This window comes from Phocoena sinus, chromosome 3 (assembly GCF_008692025.1).
Source record: "Phocoena sinus isolate mPhoSin1 chromosome 3, mPhoSin1.pri, whole genome shotgun sequence".
NCBI classification, from domain to species: Eukaryota; Metazoa; Chordata; class Mammalia; order Artiodactyla; family Phocoenidae; genus Phocoena; species Phocoena sinus.
The window spans coordinates 1,648,321-1,661,969 of NC_045765.1; the positions used below are offsets into that span (position 1 = coordinate 1,648,321).

The following is a 13,649-nucleotide window of genomic DNA, read 5'->3' on the forward strand; positions in this document are numbered from 1 at the left end:
GAAGCGTCTAGCCCGCGCCGCTGGGCGGGCCGGGCATGCGCACACGGAAGACCCCGCCCCGCTTGCCCTTGGAAGTGCTTCCTTAGCCCGCGGCGCGCATGTGCAGAACGAAGTCGGCGCGGCGGCAGAGGTGGTGGACGAACAGGCGACGGCGGTGCGGCCGCGGGTGAGAGTTAAGAGCCGCGGGGGGCTAGGGCGGCGACCGCGAGGGGCTCCCTGGAAGGGAGTGGGCGAGGGGCTCCTCGGCAGGGGCGCGGGCTGGGGGCGGGCGCCGGCTCCCCGCCCGCGCCCGGCGCTGGGCAGGCCCGACCCCCACACCCCCGCCCGCTAGGAGCTCCGGCTGCAAAGGCCCATTGGGTCGGGTGGCGGCTCCCGTGGTCCGGGGCGCCTTCCCTGCGCCCGAGGACTCGTCCGTTGGCTTGCTGGCTCTGTGGTCCGGGACTCACCTGGATAGGGGTGACGGCGGCCCCAGTTCCAGGCCCACCGAGTGGAAAGGAAGGTCCGGAGGCGGAGCGCCCGGCACCGCGCCCGAGGCCACCAGAGCCCGTTAGCTGGGCCCGTTTCGCAAGCGAAGCCCCGAGGTTAAGTGACTTCCCCGCCTGTCAGTCTAGGTTTCTTATACCATTCTTCCTCCTGCCCCCCAAAGCTCATTAACTTCTTCACCTTTCCTATTTGCCTGATTTTCTTTGCTTGTTGTTAAACCTTTGTACTCAAAGCGTTTTCACCTCACACGCCTAGCGGTTGTATTTTCCCACAGGTTGAAACAAATGGATGTCTTTTTTCCTTTCCCCCGTGGAAACTTCCCTCTCAAAGCTGTCATCCTCCTGCTCCGGTCGGGACTGGAGCCCCACCTTTCAGCTGAGTAGCTGTCCTAGAACCTGCTGTCCGGGCTCCCCTGGGCTGGCTTGTTTTCATCTACTCCCCTTTCTTTATTCCATCAGAGCTCATCAGGTTGCTTTTGAAGAAGTCGACTCTTTTTTTTTTTTTTTTTTGCGGTACGCGGGCCTTTCACTGTTGTGGCCTCTCCCGTTGCGGAGCGGACGCGCAGGCTCAGCAGCCATGGCTCACGGGCCCAGCCGCTCCGCGGCATGTGGGATCTTCCCGGGCCGGGGCACGAACCCGCGTCCCCTGCATCGGCAGGCGGACTCGCAACCACTGCGCCACCAGGGAAGCCCTCGACTCATTTTTTTATATTGAGCTCTCGGTTAGCTGAAAACGGCTTTATTTACCCTCACAGGCAGAAGGGTGGGTGTAAAGTTCCAGATCAAAAGCCCCCGGTGGGAACTGTGAAAGCATTGCCCGTCTTAGGAGTTCCCTGCTGTCCTGAAGGGTCTCGTCCCGTTCTGGTTTCCGACGTCTTGTTTCTGATTTTCTTTCTGTCGAGTAGAAACTTTAGGTTTTCATTAGTGCTGTGAAATTTCATGGTCTCTTCGTTTGAGAGTGTTTTTTTTTGGTTTTGTCTGAAAATTAGGTTCTTTCAGTCCTGGGGTATTTTCTTTTATTTCATAGGTTATTTCTTTGATGACATTCTCCACGTTTGTTCTTTTTAATTGTTATTTTCTGTGGGTCTGTAGTTGATTTATGACATCGTGTTAGTTTCAGGCGTACAGTAAAGTGATTTATACACATACATGTGTTCGCTCTTTTTCAGGTTCTTTTCGCATATAGGTCATTGCAGAGCATTGAGCACAGTTCCCTGTGTTATGCAGGAGGTCCGTATTGATTATCTTTTTTTTGAATATATTTATTTTATTTATTTATTTATTTTTGGCTGTGTCGGGTCTTTGTTGCTGCGCACGGGCTTTCTCTAGTTGTGGCGAGCAGGGGCTACTCTTGCGGTGCGCGGGCTTCTTGTCGTGGCAGCTTCTCTTGTTGAGGAGCACGGGCTCTAGGTGCGCAGGCTTCAGTAGTTGTGGCTCACGGGCTCAGTAGTTGTGGCTCGCGGGCTGTTAGAGCGCAGGCTCAGTAGTTGTGGCGCACGGGCTTAGCTGCTCCGCGGCACGTGGGATCCTCCCGGAGCGGGGCACGAACCCGTGTCCCCTGCATGGGCAGGCGGACTCTCAACCAGTGTGCCACCAGGGAAGCCCTGGTTATCTATTTTACATAGAGTGGTGTGTCCGCGTTTCGTTCTGTTTTCAGTTTGTGATTTCTAGGTTCTTGTTTTGCCTCTTTATTATTTTGCTGTTTTTGTTATTGTTGTTCATTTTCCCGTTCTTCGTTATGAAAGCCGCCTTTGACTCTTACATTCAAGCGCTCGTATTCATTGTTTTGTCAGGTTCATCACGTATTTACTTTTAAAGGTTTATTTTTTTTTTTAACTTTATTTGTTTATTTATTTAGGCTGCACCGGGTCTTAGTTGTGGCATGCGGACTCTTAGTTGCAGCATGTGGGATCTAGTTCCCCGACCAGGGATGGAACCCCGGCCCCCTGCATTGGGAGCGTGGAGTCTTACCCGCTGGACCACCAGGGAAGTCTCAGGGTTCGTCTGGTTTTAATTCACCGTGCTCACCTTTGGCACCTGTTCTAGTTTCACGATGTGGTAACATCTCCTGTCATCCGGGAGGACGTTAACAACTTCTATTGATGTTTCCACCAGGTTTCTTTTTTGTCTGATACACACGTTTCCTTGCGTCTGTTTATGTTAAGTTACCAGTCTGCATGGAGAGTAGTGCTTCTCATCTAGCGAGCTCAGTGGGCCTGGCAGAGTGCTGGGGTTTGGGGAGTGTGGGGGGCCCCCAACCGTCAGTGTTTGAGAATACTGTCTCTGGTGCTCTCTTCCCAGAAAAGACTCCTGATCTCCCCTGGGCTGGGAGCACCAGCTAGGTCTCCTGCCTGCTGGACACAGACCAGGGGAAGGGGTGTTGCCTGCTTAGTGGGTAGGTTTTTTGTTGTCTTTTTTTTTTGGCTGCATCAGGTCTTCGTTGCTGCGCGGGCTTTCTCTAGTTGCGGTGAGCGGGGGCTACTCTTCGTTGCGGTGTGTGGGCTTCTCATTGCAGTGGCTTCTCCTGTTGTGGAGCAGGGGCTCTGGGTACGCGGGCTTCAGTAGTTGTGGCTCGCGGGCTCTAGAACGCAGGCTCAGTAGTTGTGGCGCACAGGCTTAGTTGCTCCGCGGCATGTGGGAACTTCCCAGACCAGGGCTCGAACCCATGTCCCCCGCAGTGGCCGGCGGATTCTTAACCACTGCGCCACCAGAGAAGCCCTAGCAGATGGGTTTTGATGGACCTGCCCCCTTTTCTCTTTGGCCTCATCTCAGTCTCTGATAGCTACTGGCACTCACGGTAACGTGGTGAGTGATTAAGTACTTGCTTGCGTTTGGGTTTCCTGAGCCAGTCGGATCCTTTCCACAGGTGCTCTGACGACACCTGTGGCGCGTACTCCCGGCTAGGACAAGAGCTTGTTCTGGCTGCTTGAGGAGAAACTGGGCTCCCCCCAAACTGACTGGAACTCTTGGCTCTGGTAGTGTTTGGCGTTTACCGGTTGGCGGCTCTGGGTGGACTTGGCGTGAAATAAAAAGTCTAGTCCTGGGATTCTGCAGTCTCACCATATGTGAGGTTTTTGTAAACTCATCGAGTCCCACTGCCGGTCGATGGCACAGCTGGCTGGTGCCTGGACTGTTAGTTTCCTGTGGTCGGTGCAGCAAACCACCACTGACTTAGTGGCTTAAACGACCTAAGTTCATGATGCAGCTCTGGAGGTCAGGAGTTCATTGTGAGTCTCACTGAGCTTTATTTCTTCCGGAGGCTCCAGGGCAGCATCGGTTCCGCCTTTTCCAGCTTCTAGAGGCGCCGCCTCCCTGGCTCGCGGCCCCTCCTGCATCCTCACAGCCAGCAGCGCAGCATCTCCCGTCTCTCTCTGCCTCTGACCCTCCCGCCTCCCTCTTATAAGGACCCTGGGATGACACTAGGCCCCTTGTGGAATCCAGGGTCCTCCCCTTCTCAGGGGCCTTAACTTAACCCCACCTGCAAAGTCTCCTCTGCCCCGTGAGGTGACACGTCCAGGAACCCTTGAGATGAGATGGGACCATCTTTGGCAGGGGTCATAGTCACTCCTGGGCCCCATCCCTGTGAATTTACCCCAACAGAGACAAGATGCCAGGGGCCTGGGGCCAACGTTGACCAGTGGGAAAGGGAGTGTAAGATGAGAGAGGTTCCTGGAGGTTGGGTCTGAGCTGAGCCTGAAGGAGGGTGGGAAACAGTGGCTGGGCTGGAAGAGACATCAAGGGCTCGGGAGAGCCCTCCTTAGCCGCGAATGAGCCGTGAACATCTTGTGCGTTAGGCAGTGGCGGGGGGATAGGTTGGTAGATGTGTTCCTTGTTTCCAGCAAATGTACAGCTGAGCCAGAGAAGCAGAATTTAGGCTGAGAGAAGTAAGTGTAAGACAATCAGAAAGGGAATTCAGAGGAGGGAGTGAACAGCATGGGCTTGGGTGGTCTGGGGAGGCTTCTTGGAGGAGGTGAGACTAATTAGTGAGACCTTGGTCTCATTTTGCCCTTTGCCATTTCGGGTCCTTGGGTCTTTGCACTCCTCAGGCTGGGAGGACTTCCTCAGTCCACCCACAAGGTCACCTGGAGATGCCCTGTTTCTCCTTCTTCCTCATTTCCATGTGCCTGGCCCATAGTGGACCCTCGGCCACTGGAAGAGACTTGGTAAAGCGTGGGCATGAGGCTGAGAGCTGCGAGAGCGGGGTGGGGGATGAGGCTGAACCAGGAGGGCGAGGCCTCCTGCGCAGCCTCACAGCCGCCCCTTGGCCTCCACAGGTTTCCTCTCTGGTCTGGTAGAGCCCCAGGGTCCTCACCATGGACTTCCAGCATCGCCCCGGAGGCAAGACCGGGAGTGGGGGCGTGGCCTCCTCCTCTGAGAGCAACCGGGACCGTAGGGAGCGCCTCCGGCAGCTGGCCCTGGAAACCATCGACATCAACAAGGTACACGTGCCCTCCCACCACCTGTGCCCACCCTGCACCAGGGAGCTTCACCTGGAGTGGCAGCTCTCAGTGTCCACCAGAGGCCGGCTGCTGTTCGTAGCCCCACGTTTGAAGGGTCTGTTACCACAGGAAGCTATACTTAGTCAGAGGTGTGGGGAGTCGCCAGTGGTGGGGGCCCTGATGGCACCACGGGCAGCGAAAGACAGCAGCTTATCTGTACAGAGCTGTAGGGAGACAGGCCTCCGCCTCGGCCCTGGGGATACGTATGTGGGTCCCCCTGGGCGCTGTGGGGTGTGCAGCAGCATCCCTGCCCTGCCCCCGTGCCAGATGCCAGGAGCTCCCCAGTCACAGTGGCCACAGATGTCCCCATATGTCGCTCAGCGTCCCTTGGGGGGCGGAATCACCTCCGGTGAGACCCCAGGGATAGGGATTCCACTGACCGCAGGAGACTGGGTTCCATGACCACTTGACCTCTGTGGTCCTGGGATGCTGTACACATTTCAGCCCACACCTGAGTGGGAGGAAGAGGAGGTGATACAGATGATGGGGGCCCCCCTGGTTTACACCAGCTGAGCATCGGGGATTTATCCTGGTGTCCAGTGTGAGCAGGGAGCAGACTCAAGGTTTTCGCGAATAACTGACTAAGGGTTTCTTAGCTTGGAGGTGCGGCCGGGTCATTTCCTGGGGCGTGGGGGCCGTCACGGGCGCTGTTGGGTGTGGAGCAGCACCCTCACCTCCACACTTGATGCCAGGAGCCCCCAACTCGTGACAACGACTGACGTCCCCAGACATTGCCCAGTGGACCCTGGAGGCAGAGTCGCCCTCGAGGTGCCCCTTGGTGTTCAGTGTATAGGTCCTCTTAGACTCTGAAACGCCCTGAGGTGTGTCGAGCCCGCACCGTGTGCCGGACGCTCCCAAAGCCCCTCACAGGCCTGGCCTGGGAGGTCAGTTCTGTTACTCTTCCCATTTTCCAGATGAGGAAACAGAGTTGAGGGTGGGATTGTCATCGCCAATGACGACACGGTCTCTGGGCGGTGGAGTGGGGACCTGAACCCCTGCCGTCTGCTCTGCGCCTCTTGAGTGGTCACCAGTTGGTCCTGGAGCCCCTGCCCCACTCACGGGATAGGCAGAGACGGGGTCTCCTAGGGCCTCGGGTTGGCCCGCTTGCTTCTCTGCCCGCGTCCGGCTGTGCTGCGGCACGAGGAGTGCTGGCCTGGTCGGCGCCATGGAGATGGATGAGCAGCGGTGCTGTTTCGGCTGTGCCTCCTGGACCCCAGGCTGCCGAGGACGTGGGGCCAGGGCTCCCGGAGGACCCTTCCCCGGAGCTTGCCGCAGGGGCGCGTGGTCAGCCCCAGCCCCACCCAGTGGACTCTGCGGTGCTGCCGTGGGGGCTCCTGCTTGTCCTCTGCGCCCCCTCCCCCGCCGCGAGCGTTTGCCCTGAAGAGAGTGGTGTTCTCTCAGCACCCGCCAGGGGCAGCCGTGCTTCTCTCACGCCCGTGCGGGGTCCCCAGGGCCCCTCCCACCGCATAACAAGCGTGCTTCCCTCCGCAGGACCCGTATTTCATGAAGAACCATCTGGGCTCCTACGAGTGCAAGCTGTGCCTGACGCTGCACAACAATGAGGTGCGGCCCCGCCCCGCCCCGCCCCACCCCACCTGTGCTGCTGTGGACTTGCCGAGTCCTTCAGTACCGGTGGCACCGTTGCCACAGATGTGTATCTGGGAACGTGGGGACACCCTGGGACGTTCCACGTCAGGATCGGGGTCGTGAAGTCTAGCCGGTGTGGCTCTAGTTTGCGCCTTTGAAGCAGGCGAGAGTCTGATGCTCCCTCACGCTGGGCCCCTCTCCTGGCATGAGCCTCACCCCCGGCTTTTGGGGGTCTCGTTCCCCTGTGTGCAGACCCACTAGCGCTCGTCTACTCAGCAGCGATTGGGTGCCTACCGGCACCTCCCCACTTGCTTTGCCCTGAGCTGTGCGTCCCTCTCCCATTCTAGGGGAGTTACCTCGCGCACACCCAAGGGAAAAAGCATCAGACCAACTTGTGAGTACCTCACGCCCCTTCCCATACCCGGCGCTCACCCCCACCAGAGCTGTCACCTCACTTGACCCCCGTCCCCCCTGACCTCGAAGCTCCAAGGTTGGCTGGGGCAGGGCGGGGGGGTGGCACTCCTGGCACCTGGGCCTATGGCCTTGGCGGCCTGTGTGGAGGGGCCTCAGCCCCATGTCCGTCCCACCTGCAGGGCCCGGCGAGCAGCCAAGGAGGCCAAGGAGGCCCCCGCCCAGCCGGCGCCAGAGAAGGTCAAGGTGGAGGTGAAGAAGTTCGTGAAGATCGGCCGCCCGGGCTACAAAGGTAAGGATGCTCTGTGGCCTTGGCGGGCAGCCCCACACCCACACCCACACCCACACCCACACCCACACCATCCGCCTCTGGGGAGTGTCTCCACTCGCTTCCTGTCAGAGGGCTTTCTTCCCTGGGGGCCGGGACCCGCCTTCCCACCGTGAACTTTCACACACATGCCGGAGGAAGGGCAGTGTCATTATTCTTTACGCTCCTAGCAAAGGGGGGTGAGCTTGTGGGACGTGAGCGCGGGCCCTGGTGTGGCTCTCTCCTCTGACCACGGAACTGGGTGCTGGCTCTTCTTCACCTGAGGAGAAAGGAAGGGGAGGGGGAGGGTCTGCGCGTGTAGCAGCGCCTGTGTCGCCTGGTTCGGAAAGCCAGTCAGGCGGCCCAGCTGGAGCACAGGGGATACAGGGGACTGTGTGCCGGGGCGGGGGGGGGGCGGGGAACGGCAGGCCACCTGGTAGGCGTCCTGCTAAGGTGGGGACATCCTGCGTGTGGCTGGCATTTCGGGGCGTGGCGTGCAAAGGCCCTGGGTGGGCCTGCTTGGTGAGCCAGGACAGGGATGGCACTGTTTCCCTGGGGAGGCCACCACAGGCTTTCTGGCCAGTCCAGGCCATCTGGCGTCTTCCTGGGTGTGGCGGGGAGACACTGAGCACGCGTGTGGAAAGCAGCCCAAAGCCACAGAGCTCTGGCAGTGGGCACCCTCTCCCAGAAGTGGGGGCACAGTCTTGACCCTCACACTCAATGCTCCCCAGGTGGGGCTCGGGCAGTGGGGAGGCCTCCCTCCCACCCCCACTCCCACCCGTGTGATCTGGGGCAGATGGCACCCGGGGTGCAACCCTCCCAGCCCTGGGTGGTGCCTGTCCAGCTGCGGATGGCTCTTGTGCTTCCCCAGCCAGGTGACCACCCCCAGGCCTGCTCTCCCGTTTGTGGGTGGTGGTAGGCCAGCCCCAGGGCCCCTTAGCTGGTCCTGACACCTCCTGTGTTGCAGTGACCAAACAGAGGGACACGGAGATAGGTCAGCAGAGCCTCCTATTCCAGGTGAGCAAAGGCTGGGGACCCAGTTCTGAGGGGAGGGGCTCCCTGAGAGGCGGTGCTGCCACCCGGCCGTGTCCCCACAGATCGACTACCCCGAGATTGCTGAGGGCATCATGCCCCGCCACCGCTTCATGTCCGCTTACGAGCAGAGGATCGAGCCTCCGGACCGGCGCTGGCAGTACCTGCTCATGGCCGCCGAGCCCTACGAGACCATCGCCTTCAAGGTAGCGCACTGGACCCCCGAGAGGTGGGGAGCCGGCCGAGGAGTTTGCTCCATGCGGGCAGCTGGGCTCTAGCCCACTCTAGGATGCCCCTTCCTGCCAGGGCCAGGGGTATCCCTCTGGGCCCTTGCCTCTTGAGAGGGTGGCAAAGGACAAGGCAGCGCGAGGCCTGGGGGCTGGGCGTCCGAGGTGGGTGTCCGCCCAGAAGCAGAGGCCCCTGACATGGCCCCAGCAGTAAGGTGTCCCTGCTGCTGGCTGTTCGTGGATTCCATGACGAGATCTGGTCCCCAGATGAACGTTAACGGCATAGCGTAGATCACAGCTTTCTCAGGGTTGCAGGTTTGCTGAGCGGTGGAGCAAGGACGTCAGTCGACTCTGTTACCCCCAAGCTAGACCCTGTTCCCTCACAGAAGGGCCTCCTCAGCCGGGCCATCTCGTGGTCCTGAAGGCCCGTCTCTGCCCCCTGTTCCACCCCACGCAGGTGCCAAGCAGGGAGATTGACAAGGCTGAAGGCAAGTTTTGGACTCACTGGAACCGGGAAACTAAGCAGGTGAGTCACTGCAGGTCCAGGCAGTTGCCGAACCTTCTCCCAGCCCAAGGCCCAGGGGCCGCGCTCAGCCTCTCCTTTCTGTCCAGTTTTTCCTCCAGTTCCACTTTAAGATGGAGAAGCCACCGGCCCCGCCGAGCCTCCCCGCAGGGCCTCCTGGGGTGAAGCGGCCCCCACCCCCGCTGATGAATGGTTTGCCCCCTCGGCCACCACTGCCCGAGTCATTGCCCCCGCCCCCGCCAGGAGGCCTGCCCCTGCCCCCCATGCCGCCCAGTGGGCCTGCGTCCTCGGGGCCCCCGGGCCCTCCTCAGCTGCCCCCACCGGCTCCCGGTGTCCACCCCCCAGCACCAGTGGTCCACCCCCCAGCGTCTGGAGTGCACCCCCCAGCTCCTGGGGTCCACCCACCGGCACCAGTGGTCCACCCACCAGCATCTGGGGTCCACCCCCCTGCTCCGGGGGTCCATCCCCCAGCCCCGGGGGTCCACCCTCCAGCACCAGGGGTCCACCCTCCAGCCCCCGGGGTCCATCCTCCCCCATCTGCTGGGGTTCACCCCCAGGCCCCAGGGGTGCACCCACCAGCTCCTGCAGTTCACCCCCAGGCCCCGGGGGTCCATCCACCAGCTCCCGGGGTCCACCCCCCAGCCCCAGGGATCCACCCCCAGCCTCCTGGGGTCCACCCCCCACCTCCTGGGGTCCACCCATCAGCTCCTGGGGTCCATCCTCCAGCTCCTGGGGTCCATCCCCAGCCTCCTGGAGTTCACCCGTCAAATCCCGGGGTGCATCCCCCAACTCCCATGCCTCCGATGCTGAGGCCCCCGCTGCCCTCCGAAGGCCCTGGGAACATTCCTCCCCCTCCCCCCACCAACTGAAAAGCCACCCCTGTCCCAGCAAGTTTGGCCTTGTTTTCCCATGTTCCGCCCCCCACAATGAAGTTGAGTTTTTTGTACAGGGCTGGGGCTGGGCTGTGTTCCCAGAGCCCATTAAAGAGTCTCTGCTAACCTTGGAGTGCACTGCTGTGTGGGCTGGCTGGTGGGCGGGTGGGCCGGCCGGCAGGCGAGTGGGCGGGAAGCACCCACTCGCTGTGGGTGAACACGCACGGCTGCCCTCTGCCACCTATGGGGGTGGCTCAGGGTCGGGGCCCCACCAGGACCCCAGGGGGTGGCCGCTGGCAATGCTGTGCCCTGGAGGCTGCTGGGTGAGGACAGACCCTGCTGGCCAGCAGTGGGTCTGGGGTCGCCCTCTGGGAGGAGAGCAGAGCAAAGGCTGCTCGCTGTCCTTGGGGGTCTCTGTGGGCCCCGAAGGCGTGGTGAGCGAGCGTGCAGTGGGTGTGGGGGGTCGCCCCCCACCTACCCAGTGGTCCTGTGGGGCAGGGGCTCTGCACCTCTGCCCTCCTCCAGCACCCTCCACCCCCCCAAATTGTTGATCGTTTGGGCCACACACTCCCTGCTGACATTCCTGCTCCTGGCTCTAAAGGGGAAAACTCGTCAAGGACATTTTGACAAATGGGTCACAGGCCACACTTTGTAGCACTGGTGAGAAGAAGATAGATAGGCAGCTGGGCCGGAACAGAAGGGGCTTTGAGGAGGCTGCCGGCCTGCCTGGGCTCACAGCGGGCACTGGCCCCCAAGGTCACATCCCTGAAGGAGATAGGGGCCGCCTTCTGGCACAAACATTCTTGCTCCCCCATATAAGCTGGGGCAGCCCGGCCCCTCCAAGCTCCCACGATGCAGGGTCCACCTCTCTCTCAGCTGGCCCTGATGCTGTTGGCAATGGGGGCCCTGCTGGGGGCCAGGACCCTCAGGGGAGAGGTCACCAGCACCCCGGCCCAGCCCAGGGAGCCAACCCCAGGCGGCGGAGGCGGAGGGCTCATCTTGCACCAAGACTGGGACTGGCCACCCCCTGGCGTCTGGCCACCAGGCAGCCCTCGGGACCCCCTGTGCCTGGTAACCCTGGATGGGGCTGGCAACAGGAGCAGTGCTCCCCTGCGGGTGGTGGGGGCCCTGAGCGGCTACGAGCGGGCGTTCCTAGAGGCCGTGCGGCGCGCCCACTGGGGGCCCCGGGACCTGGCCACCTTTGCAGTCTGCCCCCCGGGAGACGGGCAGCCCGCCCTGCCCCATCTCCAGCAGCTGCAGGCATGGCTTGGGGGGCCCGGGGGGCGGCGGCTGGTGGTCCTACACTTGGAGGAAGGTACGTGGGGCCCTAACGCGGGGGCCTGGGCGGGGGGCCGGCTCTGGTGCCCCGGGGTGGGAGAACCCTCGGGAAGTGGAGGCTGATGGCCACAGAGGTGGGTGATCTTATCTTTGCCCTGCCTGGGGCAGCAAGTCCTCCTGCAGTGCCTGGGGAGGGTCCCCTCTCCTGGACCTGGGAGCCACAGGGGGCAGGGCCAGCACAGCCTGAAGGTCCAGCCGAGGAGGGCCCCTCCCCCCACTCCCTGACCAGGCTGCCCAGGGGGCCTGTCCCCAGGGACCGCTGGCCTCAGACACACTACAAGGAAGGGCTTTACCCCAGGACATCCCCAGACCAAGAGACCCCCAAGGGCTCCACCCCACTGCCCACAGTGTCTGTCACTTCTCCCAGGCCACCCGTGTCCCAAGGAAGCCCTACACCTGGGGTCCAGGGGCGTCAAGCCTCTCCCACTAGGTTCCGCGGGGCTCTGGGTGGGGTGGGGGCTCTCCCTCCTGCAGGACTTGGACAGGCTTGGGGGAGGGGCTCAGGCGTCCCCTTCCCCACTGTCCTGGCCGCAGTGACGTGGGAGCTGACACCCTTGCTGAGGTTCCAGGAGCCTCCACCTGGAGGAGCCAGCCCCGAAGAGCTGGCGCTGATGGTGCTGTACCCAGGGCCTGGCCCGGAGGTCACCGTCACCGGGGCCGGGCTGCCCGGCGCCCAGGTACCAGGGAGTTGAAGGGGACTGCCCCTGGGCCACCAGGAGCCCTCACTCAGGGCGAGGAAGGGGTTACGGTTTTGTTGATTTTTTTAACTGGGTTTAACAAAAAGGCTGCAAGTGCCCAGGTTGGAATTTTGAAGGGATGCTAAGGGCAGCAGGCAGAGCAGGGCTGGCGCCCCGCGTGCCCACTGCCTGGCTGAGCCCCCATTTCCGCAGAGCCTCTGCCTGAGCCGGGACTCCAGGTACCTGCCCTTGGTTGTGGGACGCCCCGAGGCGGCCTGGCGCGGGCCTGGGCTCGCCCTGACCCTGCGGCGCCGCGGAGACGGTAGGTCTCGCCCAGACAGGGACAGGGATGCTGCGGAGCATGGTGGGGACGGCTGTCCTCGACCCCCAGACCCCCGGCGCTGAAGCAGCGCCGCGTACGCGCCTCCCCTCGCAGGTGCGCCTCTGAGCACCGCCCAGCTGCAGGCGCTGCTGTTCGGCGCCGACTCCCGCTGCTTCACACGGATGACCCCGGCGCTGCTCCTGCTGCCGCCGCGGGGTCCCACGCCGATGCCCGCGCACGGCCAGCTGGACTTGGTGCCCTTCCCGCAGACCAGGTGCGCGCGGGCCCGGGCCTGGGGGCGCGGGGAGTTGGGGGCGGCGCAGCCTTGCGCCCTCACGATCCCCCACTCTGCCGTCCAGGCCGTCCCCAGAGCCCGAGGAGGTGCCGCCCAGCGCCGATCCCTTCCTGGAGACGCTCACGCGCCTGGTGCGCGCGCTGCGGGGACCCGCGTCCCGAGCCTCGCCGCCGCGTCTGGCCCTGGACCCGGGCTCGCTGGCCGGTTTCCCGCAGGGCCAGGTCAACCTGTCGGACCCCGCGGCGCTGGAGCGCCTGCTCGACGGCGAGGAGCCGCTGCTGCTGCTGCTACCGCCCACGGCAGCCACCCCTGGGGTCCCCGCGCCACTGCAGGGTTCGGCGTCCGCGCTGTGGGCCGCGGGCCTAGCGCGCAGGGTAGCCGCCGAGCTTCAGGCGGCGGCCGCAGAACTGCGCGGCCTCCCGGGGCTGCCGCCCGCCGCCACCCCGCTGCTGGCACGCCTACTGGCGCTGTGCCCGGGGAACCCGGTCGGCCCCGGCGGTCCGCTGCGCGCGCTGCTGCTGCTGAAAGCGCTGCAGGGCCTGCGCGCCGAGTGGCGCGGGCGGGAGCGGAGCGGGTCGGCACGGGCGCAGCGCAGCGCCGGCGCCGCGGCCACCGACGGGCCCTGCGGGCTGCGCGAGCTGAGCGTGGACCTCCGCGCCGAGCGCTCGGTGCTCATCCCCGAGACGTACCAGGCCAACAACTGCCAGGGCGCGTGCGGCTGGCCGCAATCGGACCGCAACCCGCGGTACGGCAACCACGTGGTGCTCCTGCTGAAGATGCAGGCCCGCGGCGCTGCCCTGGCGCGCCCGCCCTGCTGCGTGCCCACGGCCTACGCCGGCAAGCTCCTCATCAGCCTGTCCGAGGAGCGCATCAGCGCGCACCACGTGCCCAACATGGTGGCCACCGAGTGCGGCTGCCGGTGACCCCGCGCCGTGCTCCGGCCGGCCCATATTTATTCGGTCCCCTTCATCGCTCCCAATAAAGACCAGAAAGCACGCGGTTGGGGTGTCCGTGCATGTCTGGGGACAGGCGGAGGCCTCCTTCCCCCATTTCTCCTCTGGCGGGCAGGGCCGCGTC

At 63.1% G+C, this 13,649-nt stretch overlaps 2 protein-coding genes across 3 annotated transcripts; both read left to right on the forward strand.

Moving 5' to 3' along the window:
* The first annotated feature begins 38 nt into the window (after positions 1–38).
* On the forward strand, positions 39–10,071 carry SF3A2 (splicing factor 3a subunit 2). 2 transcript variants are annotated; one of them, XM_032628666.1, is made up of 9 exons: positions 39–166; positions 4,757–4,921; positions 6,473–6,544; positions 6,916–6,962; positions 7,162–7,271; positions 8,254–8,303; positions 8,384–8,524; positions 9,003–9,071; positions 9,158–10,071. In XM_032628666.1, exons 2-9 carry the CDS (start codon positions 4,796–4,798, stop codon positions 9,935–9,937), a joined length of 1,395 nt encoding a protein of 464 aa, XP_032484557.1. In that variant the 5' UTR covers positions 39–166; positions 4,757–4,795; the 3' UTR covers positions 9,938–10,071. The 2 variants fall into 2 exon arrangements, with proteins under 2 accessions (XP_032484557.1, XP_032484558.1); XM_032628667.1 differs by having other exon boundaries at positions 118–173.
* Positions 10,072–10,193: 122 nt separating this feature from the next.
* On the forward strand, positions 10,194–13,567 carry AMH (anti-Mullerian hormone). Its single transcript, XM_032628670.1, has 5 exons — positions 10,194–11,255; positions 11,813–11,955; positions 12,169–12,277; positions 12,392–12,551; positions 12,637–13,567. Exons 1-5 carry the CDS (start codon positions 10,793–10,795, stop codon positions 13,493–13,495), a joined length of 1,734 nt encoding a protein of 577 aa, XP_032484561.1. The 5' UTR covers positions 10,194–10,792; the 3' UTR covers positions 13,496–13,567.
* The last annotated feature ends 82 nt before the right edge of the window (positions 13,568–13,649 follow it).

Excerpts from the sequence above, each read along its gene's own strand:
- SF3A2 (XM_032628666.1), top strand. The coding sequence starts at position 4,796 with ATGGACTTCCAGCATCGCCCCGGAGGCAAGACCGGGAGTGGGGGCGTG. Across the intron at positions 6,545-6,915 it reads TGACGCTGCACAACAATGAG|GGGAGTTACCTCGCGCACAC; the intron begins GTGCGGCCCCGC and ends CTCCCATTCTAG. Across the intron at positions 8,525-9,002 it reads ACGAGACCATCGCCTTCAAG|GTGCCAAGCAGGGAGATTGA; the intron begins GTAGCGCACTGG and ends CACCCCACGCAG.
- AMH (XM_032628670.1), top strand. The coding sequence starts at position 10,793 with ATGCAGGGTCCACCTCTCTCTCAGCTGGCCCTGATGCTGTTGGCAATG. Across the intron at positions 12,278-12,391 it reads CCTGCGGCGCCGCGGAGACG|GTGCGCCTCTGAGCACCGCC; the intron begins GTAGGTCTCGCC and ends CTCCCCTCGCAG. Across the intron at positions 12,552-12,636 it reads GTGCCCTTCCCGCAGACCAG|GCCGTCCCCAGAGCCCGAGG; the intron begins GTGCGCGCGGGC and ends TCTGCCGTCCAG.